The sequence below is a fragment of the Gopherus evgoodei genome, chromosome 2 (assembly GCF_007399415.2).
Source record: "Gopherus evgoodei ecotype Sinaloan lineage chromosome 2, rGopEvg1_v1.p, whole genome shotgun sequence".
Lineage (NCBI taxonomy): Eukaryota > Metazoa > Chordata > Testudines > Testudinidae > Gopherus > Gopherus evgoodei.
In genome coordinates, this window is record NC_044323.1 from 227,136,821 (window position 1) to 227,162,334 (window position 25,514).

The 25,514-nt window shown below is 41.9% G+C and overlaps 1 protein-coding gene across 7 annotated transcripts in view; it reads left to right on the forward strand.

Annotated features, from left to right (window-relative positions):
• The window catches only part of LOC115646790 (lipoxygenase homology domain-containing protein 1), a 313,208-nt gene that overhangs the window by 284,116 nt on the left and 3,578 nt on the right, over positions 1-25,514 (forward strand). For all 7 annotated transcript variants that reach the window (XM_030553098.1, XM_030553099.1, XM_030553095.1 and 4 more), the window contains 10 exons: positions 5,344-5,542; positions 7,097-7,156; positions 7,469-7,647; positions 8,559-8,781; positions 14,964-15,118; positions 15,264-15,339; positions 16,917-16,995; positions 17,204-17,492; positions 19,549-19,627; positions 23,846-23,921. In XM_030553098.1, the coding sequence (XP_030408958.1) occupies positions 5,344-5,542; positions 7,097-7,156; positions 7,469-7,647; positions 8,559-8,781; positions 14,964-15,118; positions 15,264-15,339; positions 16,917-16,995; positions 17,204-17,492; positions 19,549-19,627; positions 23,846-23,921 (1,415 nt within the window). The remainder of the gene's footprint in view (positions 1-5,343; positions 5,543-7,096; positions 7,157-7,468; positions 7,648-8,558; positions 8,782-14,963; positions 15,119-15,263; positions 15,340-16,916; positions 16,996-17,203; positions 17,493-19,548; positions 19,628-23,845; positions 23,922-25,514) is intronic.

Here is a 25,514-nt window from a genome sequence, read left to right on the forward strand (position 1 = left end):
ACCACCATGTGGCATAGGAGATGAGTCTCACAATTCAAATATCGAGTATCCAAAGGGACAGTCTCAGTGAACAGCACACGAGCAATCATTGACTAAAAGAATCCACATAAAACATTTGCTGAACAATTGTGGATAGTGACTTAATTCTTCAAAATGTCCTTCAGTGTCAATCATGGTCAGTCTGTGAACAAAAAACTGGATTAAATCTGCCAGATCAAATTGTCTCCAGCATATTGTTGTTTGCAGTGTTGTTGTAGCTGAGTTGGACTTGGGATATTAGGGGGACAAAGTGGGTGAGGTAATATCTTTTGTAAGACCAGCTTCCATGTGTACAAAAGACAAGCTTTCGAGCTAATTGCCAAGACCTGAAGAAGAGCTCTGAGAAGCTCAGAAGTTTATCTCTGTCACCAACAGAAGTTGGTCCAGTAAAAAATATTGCCTAGTCACCCACCTTGTCTCCAGCAAGGTGTTCATTCACCTCTAGTAACAATAGTTGCTGACCATTTTGTTCTCACTTTTAATTCATTTTTTTGACTATACTTAAGCTCATTTTGTCACTCAAGCTTTCAAAAGTACACCTAAAGATAAAATGTGCTCTTGTCTATGCTGTGAGTTTACTCCTGCTCTCACAGCTCTAGATATTAATTGCTCAATCCAAAGTTTATGAAGTGTCTGAATCTCTTGCTGATCTAACCATTCCTGGATTCCTGAGATTCTGACTATTTTAAGGCAAGTGCATCAGGATTACAGGGATGTCACATTATGACGGGCCCATTTAAGGAGAGATGGGACCACCCATACCTCTGCCATAATTAACTGCTTACCAGCTGGAGGGGCAGGGCGGAGGGATCTGGGAAGGAGCTTAATGGACACTTGGCCCTTATAAATAAGCAGTGTGAGGTCAGTCTGGGAGTGGGCAGTGAGTAGGCTCCTGTGGAAAATCCTGAACCAGTGCCTGCAGGGGGCAGGGTACTCCAGGAAAACCAGCTTTGCAAGCCCCCTGTTTTATACTGGGGCAGGGAAGGAGGTAAGGAACATAGCCCAGGAGGGGCTGAAAACAGTACTCCAGTGGAACTAGGCTCAGGGCTGTTGCTCTATCCCAGAGCCAGAAAGACTAGAACAGATAGTCCAGAAAGGGGCTGGTAACAGGGCCCAGGTGACAGGCTGAAGACCCAAAGGGCAGAAGAATCTTTTTTGTTTCCTGGGACTTAACTGCTGCGGGGGACCTTTTGCTGCCCTGGAAGGAATTAAGAAAAAAATGGTGATTTGGAAATGAATGTCATAAATCATTAGTTTCTATTTCCCCTGAGACAATAATGGAAGAGTTGCTGAGTTCTTCAGCATATTGAAGGCTTTTTCCTTTAAATTGCAGCCTCTGATCCTGCAAACACTTCCGCATATGATTTAAATGGGACTACACATATGCTCACTGTTAAGCATGTGCATAAGTGTTTCTAAGATCAGGGCTGTATTTTTTAACATGTGTTTTATAAATTCAGTCTTGTCCCATAAATAAAGGTTTGAAAGTAATAAGGGAAGTGAGTCATTTGCCAAATGAAATTTGTTATATGCCTCTCTTAATTAACAATGCATAGTAGGGGACACCAAGGTTCATTTGGCTCTGAGTTTATGAATAATTCCTTCAGAATCAACAGCCTTCTGAATATGTGTTGGCCAAGAAACCATCATCCAGTGATGATGAGCTCACCAACTCCCACTCCTCTTGCACAGTTTCTGTAGAGAAAATCTATAAGTGTGGCTGTTTAGTACATTTATTCTTCTTTAAGTGCTTGTCTCTGTGTGTAGTGCACTTCAGGTTGTACATGCGATCCATATGCCCAGGACAAGAGAATTTTTCGTAGCAGTGACTATGTGGTCCACCCATGGGCCACTGCTTTCTGTGCTCCACACCAAGGATTTATAGGAGGGCTGCTGGACCACCATCATTTCAATTCCTTCTGACCTCTCGTGGTCTGGAACAGACACTCAGTATTTTTAATAGATTCTTTGCCCTTTCTCTGTAAATAGTTAAAATGTAGTTAGTTGTAGTTACTTTGGTCTAACTTATTGGGGCAGATTGTTAGGGTTTGGTTCCTCATTTTGCCCTCTGCCACTTGGATAGAAGAGCAGTCCCCAATCCCTCCTGCCCTATGTTCTCCACTGGCAGCAAGAAAAGCATGCCAGTGATGCCTGGCTTCAAGAGCTGTGTGGACTGTCAGAAGCCCTTCATGGTAATGGATGATCATGAGGCCTATTTGTACTGCCTGGGTAAGACTATGTCCCTTCCAGGTGCAATATCAGCAGATTATTTGTGAGGAGGACCAAGCAGTTGAGAGAGTTTTAGCTCAGAACATTCTTCATGGAGAAGTTCATGAAAGTAGGGCTGGACTCTGGCTAGGGAAACCCCCCAGTTCATCAGCCTGAATAAAGTGGGAGTGTGCCTTCAAGTGCGCCTCCAGCTGGTTTCAGGGCCTCCGTACCCCTCATACTTTCCCATTGGCTCCAAGAAATTCAGATCAGCAGAGTCAGGGCAGATGTGGAAGACACTAGAGGAAAAGTTCCTTGTCTACGTCCTCCAAGAAGAGGCAGAAGTTCCCATCTCGTATCCAGTAGGGGAGGACCTCACACTCCAGATCGGGACTGTCCAGTACTGGGAAGGACCAGCCTGGAAATTGGTTGGGGGGCCCACATGGAGGGGGCAGGTGGCCCAAGGGACATGGTCTCCTTGTGAGTCAATACTCCATATCAACATGTTGGAGTTGAGTGCAGTCAGTGTGATCTGTGAACAATTTTTCCCTTGCATTCAAGGCTATTCAATCCAGGTGTTATAAGACAACATGACAGTGGTCTTCAATTCATCAACAAGCAAGGAGGGGCACATTTCCTCACAGCCCTGCACAGAGGTCATTGTCCTTTGGAACTGGTACATAGTTTTGCAAATTATCCTGACCACCATCCATCTGCCAGGGGATCAAAACACCAAGATGGACTCCTTCAGCAGACACTTCTTCAGAGAGTATGAAAGGGAGAGGCATGGCCCAACTCTGCATGAAAATTTTGATTGTGGGGGTCACCCAACCACAGATTTGTTTTTGTCCGATGTGAACAAAAAATGCAAGTTCTGCTCCAAAGAGGGTTGCAGCCAGGATCTCTAGGTGATGCTTTCCTCATATGATGGTCAGAAGCCTGAGCTAGACATTTCTCCTGATCTCTCTGTTATCAAGGGTATTAAGGACAGTCAGACAAGACGAAGTACAGGTGATTTTCACAACACCAGATTGGGCCCATCAGTTCTGGTACTCTGCATTGTTACACCTGTCAGCCTGGCTTCTTCTTTGTCTTCCCCTGGTATGAGATCTCTTGACTCAGGATGAGTTACAGATTCACCACCGCAGTCTGTTCACACTTCGCCTGAGATCATGATATTTGGATGAATGTCAAACCTAAGAGATGGCTGGCTCAGCAGATGTATAGGGCGTACTGAACAGCAGCAGGATGGACTCTACCAGAAGGTGCTACTTTGCAAAGTGGAAGAGATTTGAGATCTGGTGTGATCAACAGGGAATTCCCCCTTTTGTGGTTGGGGTGCCAAAGAAGCTGGATGACCTATTATCCCTGAAGTGAGAGGGGCTGCCTCTCAGCTCCCTCTGGGTTCCCCTGATGTCTATCAGTGCATTTCATTTGCTGATAGCCACCTACTCTATGTTCTCACATCCAGTCACTTTCTGGTTCCTGAAGGGACTAGTTAGAGTCTTCCTTCCAGTGGTGAAGCCTACACCTGCTTGGGACTTGATTTTGTCAGCTCTGGTGGAGATGGGGGAAGGCTGTTTGAACTGCTCACTGCAGCCCCTTTCTATGAAGGCATTCCTGATCACAATCATATTGGCCAGAAGGGTAGAGGAGCTAGGGTTGATCATGGCAGACTCCCTGCCTCCCAGGATCCTCCACAAGGATAAAGCTCCATGAGGCTGCACCCAAAGTTCATCCTTAATGTAGTGTCGGACTTGCACTTCAACTAAAGCACCCATTTACCTGTGTTCTATCTGAAACCACAGGCTAATAGGGAGGAGGTGATGTGCCACTCTTTGGATATGCGTAGGGCCCTTGCCTTCTTCCTACAAAATAATTTCAGAAGTGGCCTTCTTCCTACAAAATAATTTCAGAAGTGACATACACTCATCTCATTCCCAGAGAGGATGAAGGGAGAGGCCGTTTCCTCCTAGATGCTGTCAGTGAATCTCGGGCTCCTTGTTCTCTGCTACAAGCTGAACAATGTCCCTGGTGGCGTAATGTGAGGGCACACTCAATGAGAGCCAAGGCAGTATCAGGATGTACCTATTGTTAACCTCTGCAGAGCAGCAGCCTGAGGCTTTGTGCACACCTTCACCAGATGCTATGCACTGGTACATGCAGATGCCTTTTATGCCTCCCTGGGCAGGGCAGTTCTGCAATCTGTAGTGATATAGAATTCCAGGCACCCCCTTCTCAGGATGGATGCTGCTTGTGAATCATTTGAAGTGCACTACACATGGGGATGAGCACTTGAAGAAGAAGGAAAGGTTGCACTTTTTGTAGTACGTAAAGTTGTTTGAGATGCATTATCCCTATGTCTAGTGCACTACCTATCCTCCTTTCCCACTGCCTCTGTTCCCTTAGTGTGGCCTAGTGGAGAAAAAGGAACTGAAATGGTAGAGGTCTGGCAGCCTTCTTTACACCCTTGGTGTGAGCACAAGGAGAGTGGGGGTGCATATGTGGACCAAATGCACACTACTGCGAAAAATTCTTCAGTCCTGGTCACATGAAGCCTATGCACAAGCTAATAGTGCACCACAAATAGGAGCAATACATCTCAAAGAACTCCAGTTACTACAAGATGAATAAACTTCCTTCCTGGGAAAGATAACCCCACCCCAAAGGCCTTTATTTCCACTACTCCTATCCCCCAGCCCTACCTTTTCTTCTCCACAGTGTGAATCTTGGGGTGCATTTTGCACACAGCTAGACATTTTTTTTAAATTGCACCTCTAGAAAACATTGTTAGAGGTTTGAGGAGAAAATCTTACCCATAAGGGATATTAGGCATCCAAATGATGTGCCTAGAAAAGCGGAGGTGTTTTAGCAGTAGATTAGAGAAAATGCATGTGCAGCTCTTGCTCCTTGCACGAGTTTGGCTTTTTTAAGTCCTGTCATCTCTGATTCTGTTTGTATTTTACTGAATTATCCTGAAAATGCTGTGCCTCAGCCTCCTCTCATTTTCACCTGGCTCACTGTTCTGCTTCACTGTATTTCACATTGGCAGTTCTAGTTCCATACTCGTTTATTTGTTGACTTTGCCTATTTCAGGTGGATATTTTCCGGGTGGAAGCAGTAGATGTTGGGTCTCTGCAGGAGCTGGTTGTAGATAAAGGAAAAGGCTCTGACTGGCAGCTGGAGAAGATTATTGTGCACGAGCCAACATTTGCTGGGACAAAGACACTGTTTATGGCTCAAATATGGCTAAAAGATGGGAAAAAATCTGCCTCAGTAACTCTAAAAGCTACAGGTAAATATTATTTTAGAAATATATTCTTTACCAAGAAACTAATTCCAAACTGCCAAATGCAGCTACATTTTCTGTTTCCATAACAAGTTATAGTATCAGATATTTTAGTATCTCGTTGTAATTAAGTAGGAACTACAATCTCTGAAACCGTTCAGTTTTAGTACTGTTTGATAATCCAGTATTTTACAGGGTGCTAATTTCTCCTCTGTTAGTCCAGATTTATACTGAGGCAAATGAGAACAAAATCTGGCCCACTCTGTGTATCTTGCTGTCTCTCCAAGTACCACTTCTGTTTTGTCCCTTATGACAGGATAATGTTTTTAAAGGTGGCTGCCTGCATTCCCATGATGTTTAAATCCTGCCCTCTGCTGTTTTGCCAAGCAAGAAGGATCGGTTTAGATAGTTTGCCCCACTGCATTCAAGTTGTGGAGGAGAATGTCTCCATAGTATTCAAGATGGCTGTCTAACATACAGCACATTCTCATGATATAGAATACGATATGTTGGAGGTGTGTCTAGCCAGCATGTATGCTGCAGTCAACAGCAATCTCTAGCCAGAGACAAGTTGAGTCATATTATGCTCTGGTTCAGAAAAGCAGTAAAATACACTCCATAAATGGTCCCTTAGTCTACAATGAAATATTTTGTCCTCGCTGACAGTAGTACTGTAGCAGAAGCCACAACAGGGCGTGACAGCTCACCACAGCTGCATTGGCCATAGCAGAATTTGGCCCAAAGGCTATTATTAATGTGTTGTAGCCAAACAGAGTACTGTTACAATGTATTTCCTTTGTTTCATCATCCCTAATCCTCCAGCCTTCCGAAATAATGAGGAAACAAAATGTTATCTTTATAAAAGCCAATAATATACGAGCTGCTTGAACTTTGCTCTGAAAAAAAAATTGAAACATTCTTGGAAAAATATATAAGGAATAAATTAGTATCTTCAAAATCACATAATGTTATAAATGGAGTCATGGAATGAATATTGTTGAACTTCTATAGGAACACAAATGTCTTTCCTTGGTTTCATAGAAGAAAATATTGATGCAATTATAGCCTGATCCAAAGCCTATTGACGTCAGTAGGAGGCTTTCCATTGACTTTAGTGAACTTTGGTTCAGGCCTTTATCTCTAATTATGACTTCTGGTCCAATCCATTTCCATGGATCTTAATGAGAGTTGATATCAGTGGGAGCAGAATTAGTCTGTTAGATCAACTTAAAAATATCTGATCTGTGCAGACACACCCAAATCCCTGGTAGCAGAATTTGTATAAACAAAGTATAAATGATTGTAAAATGAAAAAAAAATTTTATCTGGATCACAACCATTTATAATATTGTGTTTGTTTTGGGCCCAGTTCATTATACAAAACAGTGTATAAAAGATGCTGGAGTAGAAAATCTCATTGTACTCTTCCTAGCCAAATCTTTAATCTCACGATACAGTGCTCAGTCAACTGCTTCACCATAGATGAATACAGACATTCATTATAATTTAGACACTGTTTTACAAAAGCATTAATTTGGTTTTCAATCTTCTTTCAAATAGAAATTCAGGAGAGGAGGAGCACAGCTGTCTTGCCGTTAAAAAAACAGCAAATGAAATCAGGTAGATCTGATGCCCTAGACCTAATATTGTATTCACTAGTTTAAAAAATGATTATATGGGAGCTTTTTCATCACAAACTTATAATTATGTTTACCAGTACTGGCAGTTTTATCCTCTATGTAATATTAAGAAATAAAAATATACCTGCATATTAGGGTCAAAGTACAGTTAAATAATTTTGATACCCAATTAAAATGAAAATAAATGAACCTGTTATAAATTTTATTTTGGCTATCTTAGTGAACATTTAAAAGAAAAAATGTATTTATAATCTGTCTTTCCTTCATCACATTCCTTATTTCATTTGTTCAGAAGGCACATGGAGAATTTATTTCACAAAACTCTGTGAAGAAACAACAGAAGAATTTGAAAAGTCAGTGAAGAATATTTCTAACTTGGTCATGGTGTTTTATGGAAGCAATGGCAAGTCAAACCCAATTTCCATGGCAAACAAAGTGCCCCATCAAGCTGAGGATCAAGTAACATCTGATGTAAAAATATATATACATTTTCCTACCTTTTTAGCATCTCTTCTGAATTTGCTTTTATATAGAGATCAGCAAATAGGGACTGTAATATCCCACCTTCATAACAATTTGGCATCCCTTTGGATATTCAAGAAGAGCAGAATTGGACCTTTAACTTGAATACTATAATTATTTTGCGTTTCTTTTATACTCTCAGAACTCATGGTTATAAAGCATATTCTTTGTCAACAATTACTCAAAATTAATTATGCATATCCAAGCAATTTGTGTGAACATTAAACATTTACATTTAATAGACAGTACAGTATGTAATTTAAATTTGAGTCTTCACTGATTTCTTATTAGCATATAAGGAACACCACTAAATAGGGTGACCATATTTCCCAAAGGGAAAACGGGACACTGTGCAGGGCCGGCCCCAAGCCCCCCACCCATGTGGCTGGCCCCAGCTGCTCGCCAAAGGCGCCCCCCAGCTGCCACTGGTAACTCTAACCCCGCTGGCCCCTTGCTTGAGGCTGGCACTGGTCACTCTAACCCTGCTGGTGGACTGGAATCCTTCCTCCCTCCACCTCTAGCCCAACCTCACCCCTGCATGGGGCTGGCATCTCCACTCACCCCCTCTCCCCACCACATGCACCCCATTTTTCTGACAAAAGTGGGCATTTGTCCGCTTTGCCAAAAAAGTCAGGACAGGGCTTAAAAAGGGGACTGTCCTGGCCAAAACAGGATGTATGGTTACCTTACCACTAAAGGGTAAATATGAGATCTCTGCTGCCTTTGAACTTAACGTGGGTGTTGCCATTGACTTCAGTGGGAGCAGAATTAAGCCAATGCTGAGCACTTTGGAAAATCCCACTCTTTTTATTTTTTTTTAAATCATTCTGGATGTTAATTTTTTTTTTGTTACTCTCTAGGTACATTTCCCATCTGACTTAGGGATGCTTTATAAAGTGAGATTTGGGCTTCAGAGTTTGGGAAATAACACATCCCAGTTGTCTCTTCATCACTTTAAAATGCAGAACACAGCAACCCTGGATACCTTTAGTCTCTCTATAAATAAAACACTTTCTTCTTCTCTTAATGGAGACAGATGGATTGAGGTCCCTGTAGAGTGGCCATTAAAAGCAGCACTTTCTGGTAGGTATAAATCTATATTAAAGAGATAGAATGGTCCAGAAGGTTAACAAGTTCTAATAATACAACTGAAATCTTTGTCAAAGTAGAATATTTTATTGTCTTCATTTAACATTTAATAAAATCTAGATCAGAATTCAAAATATATCTATTAGGGAAAACATTATTAATGTCTCTTAATTTCTGTAGCTAGGGTGACCAGATGTTAAGGGGAAAATATTGAGACTGCTGCAGGGGGGAGCTTTTTTTTTTTTTTTACACTCACTCATCCAGGAGTTCGGTGGCAATTCATTGGAGAGTCCGTCAGTCGCAGACGGTCTTTGGCGGTATTTCGGCAGCGGGTAATAAACCTTGCTGCCAAAGACAGAAGCACCCGCCACCGAAACACCGCCGAAGACCATCCACGACTGAAGGACTCTCCGCTGAATTGCCACTGAAGACCAGGAAACAAAATATCGGGACAAATGGCGTCCTGACCGTACTGTGGTCGGGATGCGGGACAAACGCCTCAAAATCAGGACAGTCCTGATTTTATCAGGACATCTGGTCACCCTATCTGTACCATAAAGTGTGCAGTGGAAATATATTTTTATGTATTGCCTATGAACATTATGAGTCATATAGAACAGCATTAGGAAATGTTTCTTTGTTTCTGCTCTGTTTGTTCTGCTGCTGCTGGTGCTAACAACACTATGTATTATAGCTCACCTTCTAACAAGTGATTTTATTTTTCTTATGTTTGTACAGTCCAAATAATTATGCTTGTTAAAAATTAGCTCAAAATTTGTCTTATGAACACCATCTTTGTTTTAGCAAAGCAGAAGGGATCTTTTAATCTGAAACAGTCTTTTCACCCTTTCATATTTTTACAAGTGAGATAGTAAGTACCTGTACAGTCCCAAATGACACGAAATCTAATGTTTGCAGTGTTGTAGTAGCCATGTTGGTCCCAGGATAGCCATGTTGTTGTAGCCATGTTGGTCCCAGAGACACAGATAGGTGATGTAGTATCTTTTATTGAACTCACTTCTATTGGTAGAAGATACAACCTTTTGAGCTACACAGAGCTCTTCCTCAGATTTAGTATTTATCAGAATATTCCCTTGGCAAAACAAACAGGCCAAATAATTTTTTATTTAATATTAATCAGTTTGTATTTAGTTCCTACTCAAAAGACCATCCATTCATTTAAGTGTAGACCCCAAGTCTGCTCACTAAGGACCTGATCCAAAGCCCTATTAAACTCAATACTATTCCATTGACCTTATTCGCCCTTATGCCCATGATTCAGCAAAGTGCTCAGAGACATGCCTAACTTTAAGTGAGTAATCTCAGTATGATCATCTGTTCTTTTTCTTGAATGCTTTGGCTAGCACTAAACGCTTAAATGTCATAATTTGGAATCAAACTTCGTACTTCTCAGAGCTCTCAGCAGGAATGCAGAATAAAGTCAATTGTTTTCACCTTTTATACACAGAATCCAAATGGTTATTAAAAATATCTAGGCACTCAGGTGTGCTTCATGGAGGAGATTGATCACTAAAACACACAAGTGTGTGTATATATATATATATACACACACACAGTCAGTGTGGAATTATGAGTAGAGAGCACTGGAGTGGAACTTTGGAGACTTTTGTTCTGTTCCCAGCTCTGCCTCTGGTGTGCTGGGTGACCCTTGGGAACTCATGTCACTGCTCAGTGCCTCGGTTTCCCCATCTGAAACAAAGATACTAACCTTCTTTGTAAAGCACTTTGAGCTCTTCTGATGTGCCATAAAGGGTAGTATTATTACTATTATATAAAATAGTGTATGTTCTGTGTGTGTGTATAATATTTACTACTCTCTTTTGAGCCGGGCCGGCTTTAGGAAGTGCGGGGCCCAATTCGAACATTTTTGGCGGGACCCTGGCAGGGATGACTAAAAAAAACCAAACATGTAAAAAAAAGCCTTTCATTTCTTCCATGTATTATTTACTTTCCATAACTATATAAATAATACAATTATATATTATGTACATTGCATCATATATGCTGTTGATTGCTTATTAATGACCGCCATTTCACATGTGTGGGTCCCTGCCACTCCCTGTGGGTGTGCACATGTGTGGGTCCCAGCTGCTCCCTGCCCCCCTCATTGAAGCAGGTGTGCAGGGTTACTGCCCTGGGAACTGCAGGGCAGCAGTGGACATGGGGCTGGTTGGATGCAGGGCAGGGGCTGACTGGAGGTAGGGTCTAGCTGCAGGCAGGGAAAGGGGTGCAGGGCTGGCTGGAGACGGGGGTGTGGGGTGGGCTGGCTTCAGGCAGGGCTGCAGGGGGATGCAGCAGGGGTTGGGAGGGCTGGAGACAGAGGAGTGCAGAACTGGCTGGCTTCAGACAGGGGAGTGCAGCGGGGTTGGCTGGAGACAGGGCAGGGGGGTTGGGGCTGGGTGTGGGCAGTGTGTGCAGGGCTGGTGCGGGCAGGGGTGTAGGGGGGTTGGCTGGCTTTGGGCAGGGCCACAGGGGTGTGTGGAAGGGAGTGGCTGGAGACAGGACAGGGGGTTTGGCAGGGGCTGGCTGTGGGCAAGGAGTGCAGAGCTGGCTGGGGGCAGAGCTGGCTGGGGGCAGGGCAGGGAGTGCAGCAGAAGCAGCTGGAGCCCCGGCCCTTTAAATAGCCCCCAAGCCTCCCGCTATCCCAGGGCTCTGGGGGTTATTTAAAGAGCCCTGGGCTCCCCTGCTTCTACCCCGCCCGGACCTTTTAAATAGCGGCGAGAGCCCTGGAGAATACATGGGGGCGGCGGGGCTCCGGCAGCTATTTAAAGGACGGGGTGGCGGAGGCAGCTGGAGCCCTTACCCTTTAAATAGCCCCCAGAGCCCCCCACTATCCCAGGGCTATGGGGGCTATTTAAAGGGCCCGGAGCTCCAGCAGGGATAGCGGGGCTGCAGGGCGGCTTGCCGCGCTCCGGCCGCGGCTCCAGCCGGGAGAGCAGGGCTGCGGGGCGGTTTGCTGCGCTCTGGCTGAGGCTCCAGCCGGGAGAGCGGGACTGCTGGGTGGCTTGCCGCGCTCCGGCTACAGCTCCAGCCGGGAGAGCGGGGCTGCTTGGCGCGCTCCTGCTGGGGCTCCAGCCGGGAGAGCGGGGCTGCAGGGCGGCTTGCTGCGCTCCGGCCAGGGCTCCAACTGGGAGAGCAGGGCTGCAGGGCGGCTTGCTGCGCTCCGGCTGGGGCTCCGGCTCTCGGCGCGGGGCCCGATTCCTGGGAATCGGCTAAATGGGCCTAAATCCGGCCCTGCTTTTGAGAACATATTATTTGATAACTCTCCAGGTAAGAACTGCATCTCATTTGTATTTATCTGTTTCTGCATATGCCTCAGAAATCTGCAAGGAGGGATTTGTAAATATATTTTGTAATCACAATGAAGCAGAGAGCTAGTATAGCATGAAGCACATTTCTCCTCAAGTCTTTCCCTTTTTATGTCCAAGAGTGCTTTAAACAGCACCACAGCAGGTAGCACATGTGGAGTTCAAAGTGATCCTTGATGCACAAAGTTATACAGAATTCATTGTGCAAAACAACCCTGCATCTCTGTCATATTTTTAAATCATAGACTCATAAACTTTAAGGCCAGAAGGGACCATCATGATCATCTAGTCTGACCTCTGGCTGAGGTACTGGTATCTTCAAATCATGATTTAAAGACTTCAAGTTACAGAGAATCCACCACTTACACTAGTTTAAAACTGCAAGTGACCCATGCTCCATAGAAAGGCAAAAATAACGGCAGGGTCTCTGACAATCTGATCCAAGGGAAAATTCCGTCCCAACCCCAAATGTGGCAGCCAGTTGGACCCTGAGCACGTGGGCAAGACCCAGCAGCCAGACACCAGGCAAGAATTCTCTATAGTGACTCAGAGCCCTCCCCATCTAGTGTCCCATCACCAACCATTGGGGATATTTGCTACTAGCAGTCACAGATAGGCTATATGCCATTGTAGGCAGTCTCATCATACCATCCCCTCCATAAATGTATCAAGCTCAGTCTTGAAGCCAGTTAGGTTTTTTGCTCACACTGCTCCCCTTGGAAGGCTGTCTTCTGCTCATGCTCCTCCCCTCTCTATTGCATATGTTCTTTGTGTCTCTTGCTCTCTCTTCCTTCCTGCCAGTATAACAGATTTTATGGTTGGACAGCTCCATAGTTAACATCAACTCTTGATTTCCATTTTAGACCCAACTGTGCTCCTCCCACCACTTTGATCTGTGAGTGAGATGGGAAAGTATACAGGGTATTTCTGCACCCAAGGTGACCAATCCCAAAAGTGGCTAATTGTCACATTGCTAATTAATTAATTAATCACATTAATACTGTTTTGAATAATAATTAATGAGGATAAATGGCCGTTCTGAAACCATAAGTATAGCATCAGCTAAATTGCACTTTGAAGATATTACAGTTATTTCAAATTGTTTAAATTATATGTTTTATTGTTAAAAGGGATACATGTTATAAAATGGGATTATGAAATCCTACACCACTGATATATTCTTCTGAGGCGATGCTGCTATCCATTAGGCATGGAACAAGAGCTACTTCCTCACCACTAAAGATGACCCCTGTATACCAGGTGTGAGGCTAGATCAATGTGACCTGTGCAAAGTTTGGTTCATACAGTGAACCCTGCATGTTTTACAGTTGTGACAAAGTTCCTCCTCTACCTTGGTGGGTCCTGCGCTTATTGGCAGATTTGCTCACCTCAGTGATCTTCCCCACAGTCTGGATCAACTCCTCCTGTGTTTGATCAGGAGTTGGGAGGTTTGGGGGGAACCCGGGCCCGCGCTCTACTCCGGGTTCCAGCCCAGGGCCCTGTGGATTGCAGCTGTCTATAGTGCTTCTTGTAACAGCTGCATGACAGTTACAACTCCCTGGGCTACTTCCCCATTGCCTCCTCCAAACACCTTCTTTATCCTCACCACAGGACCTTCCTCCTGGTGTCTGATAACACTTGTACTCCTTATTTCTCCAGCAGCACACCCTCTCACTCTCAGCTCCTTGTGCCTCTTGCTCCCAGCTCCTCACACACACTTCCTCTCCTCTGGCTCCTCCTCACTTGACTGGAGTGAGCTCCTTTTTAAAGCCAGGTGCCCTGATTAATCTGCTTTGATTGGCTGCAGGTGATCTAATCAGCCTGTCTGTCTTAATTGGTTCTAGCAGGTTCCTGATTACTCTAGTGCAGCCCCTGCTCTGGTCACTCAGGGAACAGAAAACTTCTCATCCAGTGACCAGTATATTTGCCCTCTACCAGACTCCTGTACCCCACTGGTCTGGGTCTGTCACACAGTTCACTAGACATAGAGGCTGTCAGAGGAAGTCGCGTGCTTGCTGGTCAACCTGAACCTGGATAGCCTCTTGTCTTATCCGCCTTTCAAAGGATGTAGGTGGCCACTCTGTGCTAGCAGGCTGAAGGGGGTTGATGAATCTGAGCTATTATCCCCCACCTACAAAAGCCTTTTGGAAGAACAAGATGCATCTGCTTCTCCAGTAGTGCAGGAGCGGCAGCAAACAGTGTGACTGAAAGTTGAAGAGAGTTGACTATCCTGTATTTTAATATAATTTAGTTCTGTTAAGAAAATGTAAATGGATAGGGCCAGATCCTCAGCTGGTGTAACTTGACATAGCCACTTTGATGTCAATGTGTCTTTGTTAATTTACACTAGTCAAGAATCTGGTCTATAAACTTCAAACAGTTTAAAATGTACTCAGGTACTGTCCATACTGACTATATCTAAGTCCCAGAACACATTCAGTAAAAATTTCAAAAGCACCTAAGTGACTTAGGAGCCTGAATGTCATTGACTTTTTTTGACCCATTATGTATTTCCCAGGTAAAAAGGATCTATTTATTCATTCCAGAATGTGGGTGCTGTCCTTAATCACGTTAAAATGCAAATTAAACTCACATGTCTATTGTTTTAACCAAAAGTTGCAGACCATTCATTGGTGGGTTTATGACAATTGCTAATGTTTGCCAAAGGGAGTTGCAGAATAACATCAAGAAAAAAGTTGGAAACAGTTTGATTGCTTCACTTTTTTGTTATCTCTGTCAATTTTTGAATTGTCTTATGTCAGCAGACTGTATGTTGCTGCAATGTTAAATACCTATGGAAAGTTGTTTTGTGGTAGTGACATAATGTCTCTCCTTTTGATCTTGCAGTGATTACATATCATGTAACAGTGTTTTCCAGCAATGTTTTGAACAAGAGGAATGTAGTACTTGTGACTCTGTGTGTGTGTGGAATCAATGGTGACACAGGAGACAGAATCCTTGGCTGGCCATTGCAGAATCCCCAGCAAGAAGAGGAGAATGAGGTATTTTCATTTCAAAGTTATTGAAAATTTCCCGTAAGTTCATTCATGTATATTCTATTTGTAATCTTTGTTTCTTTTTTTTCTATATAATATAGCGAATTGAATATATCTTACAATTGTATCATTGGATAATGTGTTTTTGCAGTCATTTACAGCTCAAATGGATGCTGTTGACCTGGGAGAACTGCATAAAGTTGTCCTGTCCATCAGCAGCAAAACAAGTAAGTTACTTTTTGCTAGATACATCTGATATCCAATGAGCCTGGTCCTGCAGACCTTGCACAGGAAAAACTCCTATTGAAGTTAATGCGTTACTGTGCGCACACTGTGAGGTCAGATCCATAGTGATTTCTTCTGGCCGTTGTTAGGTTCTAATCTGACATGGCAAAGATCTAGGTCTTGACTAGCTAAAATCCAAGGAACTAAAGACCGCATAGTTGATAGCATCAAGGAAGTAAACTATTTCCTTCCCCAAGAAAAGAAAAGATGCAATGTGAGAGCAAGGTATTATTCATGATTACTAATGCAGCGAACTACTTTTTGGTTTTGCATTCCATCTCAATAATATAGTTGTTGCATCCATATTACTGACTGACTTCTAAATCACTGAATGTGCCCACTAAAACTGTGCCAAAGGATAGCAGACAAAACGAGAGAAATAAAATTTTTCCAAGCATGTCTGAAAATACTGTCTGGCAATGCAAGATTCTGGGGTAAAGCAGGAGACTTTATTTTTCATAATTGTCTGTATAATTTATTTTTCATTGTGAAGGAGTCAGACTGTCTAGAAGTTAAGCAGTAAACTGATTGTGGGAACTCTTGGGTTTTGTTCCTAACAGCCATTGACTCACTGTGATCTTGCACAAAAGGCTTGAAATCTCTCAGTTAATTGTGTGTTGTAATACACACTTCAGAGAGGCAGTGTCAAGCTTAAGTATGACCAGATTCTGCCACCGTTACTGATTTATAGTATTATCACTGATTTCAGAGGGACTACTCATGTAGTAAAGTAATAACTGCCATGAGTAAGGGTGGTCAAATTGGTCCTTCAAGTTTATCATCTTCCTTGGACTACGTTTATAAAATCATCCTTGGACTAAGTGCTTAGTGGCCTTATTAAGATCATTAAAGCTGTTGGGATTCCTAGTTTACCAAACTAGAGCAAAGGGAGGAAAATGTATTTTAATCATTAAAAGTAAATTAGAGCCAATAAACTCAGCCTGAATAATGGGAATTATGTAGCTGCAGTGTCACAGCAGGAGCCCTGGGAAGGAATTGTGACTCAATCCTTCCTCTTCTCCCCTTTTGTGCTGAGTGGGAAGTAAGTTGTAACATCCTTTCTGGGGATGCAGCTCATTTCACTCCTCCTGTCTGGCCAATACCTCTAGCTGTTGTACAGGGAGCTCTCCTCAACCGCTACCTGCAGGGAGAGTATCAGATACACAGCTTCTGCTCCCCCACACCACTACCCGGTCATGCTCAGAGTCAGACCTGCATAGCCCATCCAGGGGACGGGGAGGGCCTGATGCCTTTGCAAATCTGCCTAGGATCAGAGAACAATCATGCCCTAAACTTGAAAGTTGACGTTCAGAATGGAAATCCTGCAATTAGACCATTTCAATAGGGGAAGCTATAATAGTGCAAAACTTGTGAAGCAGGCAGTTTAGTTGTATTTTGATTGACTAATAAGCTATATTTTTAGTATAATAAGAATGCTATAACTATATCATTGCCAGATTCCACATAAATTCTGGCTGTACAATTGAGTATCTTAATTTTATTTTGTTTCTGTTTGTAGACTGCAAACTGGATGTTAAAACTTTACATTTGAAGGAAGCACTAAAACAAGAACCTGTCTACATATTTGAAGTGAATGAGTAAGCTTGGTCTTTTTAAGCTAATCTTAAAAACATCAATCAGGCAATTGATCAAAAGCGACTTTTGTTACATAGTATGTTAATTTCTGGGTATTTAGCAAAAATATCCATGCTAGATTCTCTCGTTAGCACTCAGATGGAAATTCATGTTTTCCTAACTTAAAATATACTACAGTTTCACATTATTGTATATGGTTTTGCCTTGCAGAGTGTTCTCTCTGGATGCTCATGAACCTGAAATAAGGAGAGAAATCCCAGTATCTTTTGTTATCAGGGAAGGCGTTAAACTCAAAAATGAAATAGATCACACTTTAAACAAGGAAAAAAGCCCCCTGGAAAGTCTGGTAGAATACATAATTAAAGTGTATACTGGTGACAAGAAGGGAGCAGGAACTGATGCCAGCGTGCATGTAATTTTATTTGGGGATGAGGACTCATCTGAATTAGTTCAGCTCACTAAACCACTGGAACATCAAGATCCTTTTGAAAGAGGAAAGGTAAGTACTGCCGAGTTTGTTATGTGATGTGTTTGTCTCCAGATTGGACAGGTCATTCATGGTCAGGACTTTTAAGGAACTGCAGCCTCTTGTTGTTTTTCAAGTCACTACATGAGACATGACCCCAGCCATTTTTAAGTGTTTGGCTAGAAATTGTATCTTAAACCCTTGATAAAGTCTCCAAAAAAACTCATCAAACCACCAAAACAAACAAAATCCTACATTTTAACCTTCTCACCAGAATGATCATGTGATACAGTAGCTATTCCAGGACTTCCGTTCTAATAGAAGTGGAGAATCTCTTACTTCTAGTGACTCTAAGGGCATATCTACACTACCCACCAGATCAGCAGGCAGCGATCGATCCAGCAGGGGGTTGATTATCACATCTACTATAGACACAATAAATCGACCACCGAGCGCTCTCCCATCGACTCCGGTACTCCACCAGGACGAGAAGCGCAAGTGGAGTCAACGGGAGAGCATCAGCTGTTGACTTACTGCAGTGAAAACATGGTATCTTAGATCAACCCCTTGCGGTAGTGTTGACAAGTCCTAAGTGCCTCTGGGGCCTTTCTGTTTCTTAGGCCCATTGCTGTGGCATCTGAATGAACCCACTTTTCTACAGGCATCACGTAAATAAAATACAAAGTGTTTGTGTGTGTGTGTTGCTGCTATGCAAACCTGGAACACTCATACTTGCATTTGCGTGCTGGGTGGAAGTATACTACCCTACTAAATTCCAGCATTCAAATTTGTCATGGAACCTGGTACTGTAAAGAGTCCTGTCAGCCACAAATATTGTGCAGCCACATAACCAGATAAAAGGACAGCATGCATTCTGGTCAGAGTCTGATGTCCTCCTACTCCAGGCCATTGTCAGATGCTTGGCTACAGTAGGCTGAGAATCTATATCATGTCATAGCCACAAAGTATCTGAATCATGACCAAGTACATGAATAAAATATTATTCCCTCTCTCCCCCCACCACCTTTTTTTATCACATTACATTGGCAAATACTGCGTAAGCATAGAGCCAGTTGTGCACCAGACAGGCTACCTTGAACTGTTTGGTGGTGTCATGCTGATCATACCTGGCCTTGGCGCTTCTGATGAAACAGGAAATAAAAGATCTTCCTCAGATTTTCTCCTTAATGACTCTTGGCAGGTGAAGACTGAGTCTAGTCTGGGTGTTTTTTACTCTCCAGTCCTAAATCATTATCTTATACTCTGTAGCTGAACTCCCAGCCATCCCAAACCTTCTTCACTTAAGTTGTCCTGAGTAGCTCTGGTCATTCTGCCTGCCAATGTCTTCTGGTGGATCTTCACCCATATAGCATCCTCCATGGGCAGAGGGTTAGTGGAGGTGGGAAAAGTTGTTGCTACAGGCAGAAGGAGCAAAGAGAGAGATAATCTGGTTGCACCTGCAGATTTAGTAACATTCACCAACTGTCATGGTCCACTGGGACTTGGGATCAGATCGATGGAAAACCTTGGAGCAATCCAACCGCATTCCCTGAAGATGCGTGCCATGGTTGCCTTTTGATTTCTCGGAGAAATGCCTTAATGAAAAAAGTTACTGTTCCTCCTTCCTATGATATATGAAACAAACCCGTATTTTGAACCAAAATGTGGAGCATTTGAGAGGTCTAACAGTAAACAGAATAAAAATCACTTATCTTTATATTCTCAGAGGCATGTTTGTGTATCATAAACCAAAAATAATAAAAGTTATTTTTACTTTATCTGGTTGACAATTCATCATGTACCAAGCAGAAACATCTCTCTTGTGTGTGAAAACCAATAAAAGGACAAGAATCATTCAAATATAACTTAAGTAGTACATCTTTCATGTTAAACTGAAGGAAAACTAGCAACACAAAGCCTAAATCAAAAGACCTACATTAGTAGTAGTAATGCATCTATATTGTCAGCCATCTAGTTTTCTTCCATTTGGTTACATTTGAACGGTCTCAAAACTGAGCTGGGCAAGCATGCTACTTTCTAGAGTTTGACTTATTACATTTTAATAGCTGCCTCTTTTTCAATTTTGAAGTCTGACGTATTCAGGATTAAGACAAAGAGTTTAGGAAGACTGCGTTCAATTGAAATTGGCCATGATGGGAAAGGATTTGGTAAGTACTCTCTATATGTTTTAAATATGTTTGTAAGCGGAATACAGATTTTTAAGGATCTGCTTGACATTTGAAAATGCCTGTAAACTCATTACAACTGACATAGAGCTTTGCCTTTAGCTGGTGTAAATCCATAAAACAACAGTGACTCCATTCAAGACAAAGAGTTACACTGATTTACACCAGCTGAGGATCTAGCCCATGGTTTATAAAAGAAACCTATCACATTGGCATACTTCTGCATCTCTCAAGGTCGGATCCTGCAGTCATTATTCACCCAAACCTCTTACTAAATACTGCAGGATTGAGTCCCAAAAGTGAAGACTAGATTAAAACATTTTTATATTTTGGTGCATTATCTAAAACATCAGATAACAAAATGTAAGAATTGGTTTGTTTAGAAGTTTGAACTGAAGACAATGTGTCGCACCAGAGGGAGACATACTTAACAATGCAACGTTAGTATTCCATAAGACCAAAAGTTAACAAAGCAAAAGAAGTAATACTCTCAGGTTATAATGTCTTGAATTTATATTGCTTTAGTTAATAGTCCTAGTTAAAAAAAAAGTACACTAGAAATATAAAATTGGAATCAGAGAACAACCTATAGCTTGAATCTAAGAAATCTGTGCTGAGATATTCTGGTCAGATCGCTCAGCTAAAACTCCCCTATCTGATGTTACAAAAATCAATTGATATTTATCCCAATGCTTTAATTAAAAAGCCAAATAAAATTCAGATTTTTTGATCACATGGGCCATTAGAAGAGGTCACAAGTTTATCATAACCAGGAAGCAGTGGACAAATCTGTGATGATGGCAGGTCCTGCTGACTCCAAGGTTGGACAATTTTTTGCTAACTCTCAGTTATAACCCACACAACACTGCATCATTATCTTTTGGAAGCTGTATGACCTGGAAACTTTGCAGTGATTGTTCATCAGAGTGGACTGATGGCTAATTTGAAGTTTTAAAAACATATTTATTAAAATATCAATAATAAATAAAATGCCATTACTCCCCCTCCTGCTGTTTGTTCTCTCCCTCAACCTTTCATCTTAATGCTCCTTTTCATTTATTATTATTAATAATAGTGTTACAGTGGAGCTTAAAGACTCCAGCAGAACTTGGGCTGCTATTGTGCTAGGTGCTGAACACACACACATGGTAAGAAATTATTCCTTTCCTAAATAATTTAGTCTAAATAGACAAGTCTGGCAAAGGAAAAGAAGGATTATTATCCTCATTTTACAGATGGGGAACTAAGGCCCTGGGAAATTCACACAGAAGTCCATGGCAGAGCCAGGAATTGAATCCAGGTCTTCTGAATCCCAGTCCAGTACCTTCACAAGACTATCTTTCCTCTCTGTCTCCTTGCTCTTTACGCCACATTCGACAGTGCTGACCCCATGCACTGAACAGTCGCTGTGTTGTCATCCCATCTAACTACCTCACTTTGTCTTTCAAATCTCTCCCTAAAACGCTCTTCAAGCAACACTTATGATTATTGTTATTACATATATTACCATAGTGTCTAGGAGCCCTAGACCTTGCCCAGGACCCCATTGTGCTAGGTGCCAGGGGCGGCTCTAGGGTTTTTGCTGCCCCAAGAAGACTGCCTTCGACGGTTTGCCTGCAGAGGGTCTGCTGGTCCCGCGGCTTCAGCGGACCTCCCAAAGCCACGAGACCAGAGGACCCTCCGCAGGCATGCCTGTGGGAGATCCACCAAAGCCGCGGGACCAGCGGACCCTCCGCAGGCATGCCGCCGAGGGAAGTCTGCCTACCGCCCTCACGGCACCAGCAGAGCGCCCCCCGTGGCTTGCCACCCCAAGCACGCACTTGGCATGCTGGGGCCTGGAGCCGCCCCGGCTAGGTGCTGTACAAACACAGAACAAAAAGACTGTTCCCACTCCAAAGAGAACACTTGCTTTCTGCCACGCATTTTCTGTAACCCTCATGCCCTCCTTTAACATAAATGCCACACAGTGTCCTGTCTTACATTTGTTGATGTTGTCTAATATAGGCCCTGACTCAACAAGTTCCCCAAGCATGGAACTGTCTTTGAAGTCAGTTGGAGTTCCCTGGATAACAGTAAAACCCTAGACTGTAAACTTTTCAGGACAGCGGCAATGCCTTCCTTTGTGTTTGTTAAGGGGTGTGTGTGTGTGTGTGTGTGTGTGTGTGTGTGTGTGTGTGTGTGTGTGTGTGTGTGTGAGAGAGAGAGAGAGAGATTTTTAATAATCACTAATAATGTGCACGAGTCAGAGATTTCCATAAAATGTCATATCTTATGAGTAGTGTCTGTGATATATGAAACAATTCAGAATATTTAATTAGAAGAGTACCAAAAGTACTTCACTATCTCTATAAGTGACTCTTGGGAACTGGAGACTGAGAATGTGGGCATCCTTATATCCTAGGTTTTACATAGTTATCAGTTAATAACCATTCGTGAGCAATAGGAAACTTTGGCAAGCTTTGATCTTTTTATACAAATAGATGAGATTGTGCAAAATATTTTGTAAAGGATTTTTTGTCCTATTTTATACTTTGTCCATGGGTTCTGCAAATCAGATTAAAGGATTAAAATATTGTATCTTATTTCCAAAACACAAATTATGCACAGAAGCACCCATATACAATTTCAGCAAATGATAGTATTTTTTCTATTTGGCTTCCAAGTGTATACATGAAATACTTCTACAGTCAAACCCAACTTCTAAAGAACAAACACCAAGACAGTAGTGGTATATTCACTACAGTAAAAGCAGCGTTTACACTGTAATATTAAATGAAACAGGGAGTGCTGTGGCATAAATCAATTGTGGAGCAGAACCACAGATATTTCTCCATTTGGCAAAACATTCTCAAAAGGCACCAGTTTGTTTAAAGATGAAAACTTCCATAATGAAAACTTGAAAGAACCTGTTAGGTTCACTCCCTCTGAGGAACTTGGCATTGGCCACTGTCAGTAGACAGGATACTGGGCTGGATGGACCTTTGGTCTGATCCAGTATGACTGTTCTTATGTCTAATGTGTAGAGTTCTTCAACTCTGAAGATCATGAACGCCCTAATCTCCTTCTGTTGATCATAGGCCTCCATTGAAGTTCCATTGACTTCAGTGGAATTTATACACATGCTTAAAGTTAACCACATCTTTGAGTGTTCTCCTGAACAGGGTGATTTTCTGAATTGGTTTTAAAAACATATTGATATAAGAAACATTCATACTCGCCAGTTAGTTTGCACAAATCTAAATACATTCATTAAAAATAAAAAATATCAGCCAAAAAGTCTTGTTTTCCCATTGCTTTATTTAGAGCATTGTATTTTCTTAAGGATGCATGTAGTGGATATTTCCAGGGGCAGGTATAAATATACAGGCAAGCTAGAGATAATGAGGTAGTTCAATCAGGGAGGATGAGGCCCTGTTCTAGCAGTTGAGGTGTGAAAACCAAGGGAGGAGAAACTGGTTCTGCCATTCACAGAATCGCTTGCCAATTACAGAACCAGTTTCTCCTCCCTTGGTTTTCACACCTCAACTGCTAGAACAGGGCCTCATCCTCCCTGATTGAACTACCTCATTATCTCTAGCTTGCCTGCATATTTATACCTGCCCCTGGAAATTTCCACTACATGCATCTGATGAAGTGGGTATTCACCCACGAAAGCTCATGCTCCAAAATGCCTGTTAGTCTATAAGGTGCCACAGGACTCTTTGCTGCTTCTACAGATCCAGACTAACACGGCTACCCCTCTGATTCTTAAGGATTGTTTCTACTTACAAATTCTCTGTTTTTTTTATTACTTTGGTAGCTAGTGTAGATCAAAACACATTAGCCATGTAGTATGTTCTTAGATAACATTTCACACTGGAAAAAAAAAGAAAAAAATCTAATTTCAAGAATTTGTGCCATATGACTGTGCACTCTGCTTTATCTAACTTACTAACTGCTCCTTCAATGATGAAAAAAATGATTTGAGATGTAATCAAAGCTTACCTTTTTATTTTCCATCAAAAAACGTCAGAGGAATGTTCTTTAAAAATGAAGAAGAGTTATTAATAACTTGGGTTATCTGTGTTTCAGTTTTGTTATTTATATTGGATACATGTGATAGTGCTGAATCACAGAAGGACTGGAAAATGAAACTTTTTTTCTATACTTTGTTTGCATTTGAGTTATATTAAATGTCTGCTTGCTTTTTTCCTTCTATAGCAAGTGGCTGGTTTCTGGAAAAAGTAGAAATCACAGATTCATCTACAAATGAAGTGTATTGCTTCAACTGCAGCAGGTCTGTAAGCCAATACATTAAATGTCTTCATTATTTGGAATGCTGTTTTCTTAATAACATATACTGCAAACTGTACTTTGTATTTCCACAATTGCTTTTTTAAAAATGTTCAGTTTCAGTGTCTATTTATTCATTTGGAAGAGGGGCCATGAGATTTATTTAGCTATGCGAGGTTAAAGCTAAAAGGAAGGCTTTTTCATGCAAGTGGTACACAAAGAGAATCATAACACTAATTTAGGGATTTATCTGAAAAAACAGTGAGGGGATTGGTTAAGATTAGTACTGTACAAGCAGAAACCCATCCTAAATCTTAACTATTAATGAACATACTGATAATTTACAGCTCTTCATAAATGTGTCAGATAAATTGAAGCAATACACTTGTTTCTGAGTTGAAATTTATAACTGAATGATATCTTTAGTGTGATATTCCCTGCAATACACTGAATTCTCAGCATTTTTATAGAGTTTCAAATTAAAAAATAGAAACAAACACTAGTAAAGGTTTGTGTTTATGTGTTCCTCCATTTTTAGATGCAAAATATAATGTTAGTGTATCCTCAGAACAAAGAAGTATAAAAATTGCACAAGTGTCCTGCTTTTAGAGAGAGGGTCATAGTCTAGTGGTCCAAAAACAGGTTTGGGAACCAAGAAAATCTGATTCAGATCCTGACTCTGTATACTTCTGTGAACTTGGATAAGTCACTACGGCCAAAAAATTCAAAATATCCTGTGATTTTAGATGTCTTGGTCTTTTGGATATTTAACTTCAGACCTCTAGTGTTGAGCACCTGTAACTCCCATTGACTTCGGCTGGAGTTGTGAGTTCACAGTATTTGTGAAAAAGTCCTAGGTGTCTCAAGTTGAGCATCCAAAATTAGTGGAGACTTGTAGAAATGTTGGCCTTACTCTCTCTTTCCCTATATAGGTATAGGACCAGCTTCTGACCTGTGTCTGTCATCTACTGGGATGATTGTAGTGTCCTGATTCTGAGGTTAGCCTTGGCCTCAACATTTTACAGCAGAATCAGGTCTATGACTCACAGGGGCCATTACACCAGCCAATATTAGAAGGAGCTTAATAGCACACTGGCCAAACCCCACTCTACTCCCTGACACAGCTGCAGGAGTAACTGGTGATTAATTGGCTCTACAACAGCTGGGAACACCCCTTTTTGCCCCCAGGGAATTCCAACCCCTTCACTATACCAGAGCAACAAAGGGACCAGATAACCCAAGAGAATCTAGCCCATCCAACATACTTCACAGAAGGGTTGAAAGTCTAAGTTATTTTTAAAGCTTTTTGAAGACAAAAATTGTTACCTATAAAGTAGTATGTATTAGCATTAGTATTTCCTCTATACATTTTAACTTTGGATCCAGTCCTGTTTCCACTGAAGTCAGTGGCAAAGCTTCCACTGGCTTTTATTGGAGAAGAACTGGGCTAATGTGGAAATTGGGGCAGGGGTGTCTATGGGCCAATAAAGAGGCACCAGATTAAAATAGTAGTATTCTTAACCCTAGGAATATGATATCATATACAATAATCTGTTAAAAAAATTCTTAATCTAAAATGACCAATATTTGTGCCACT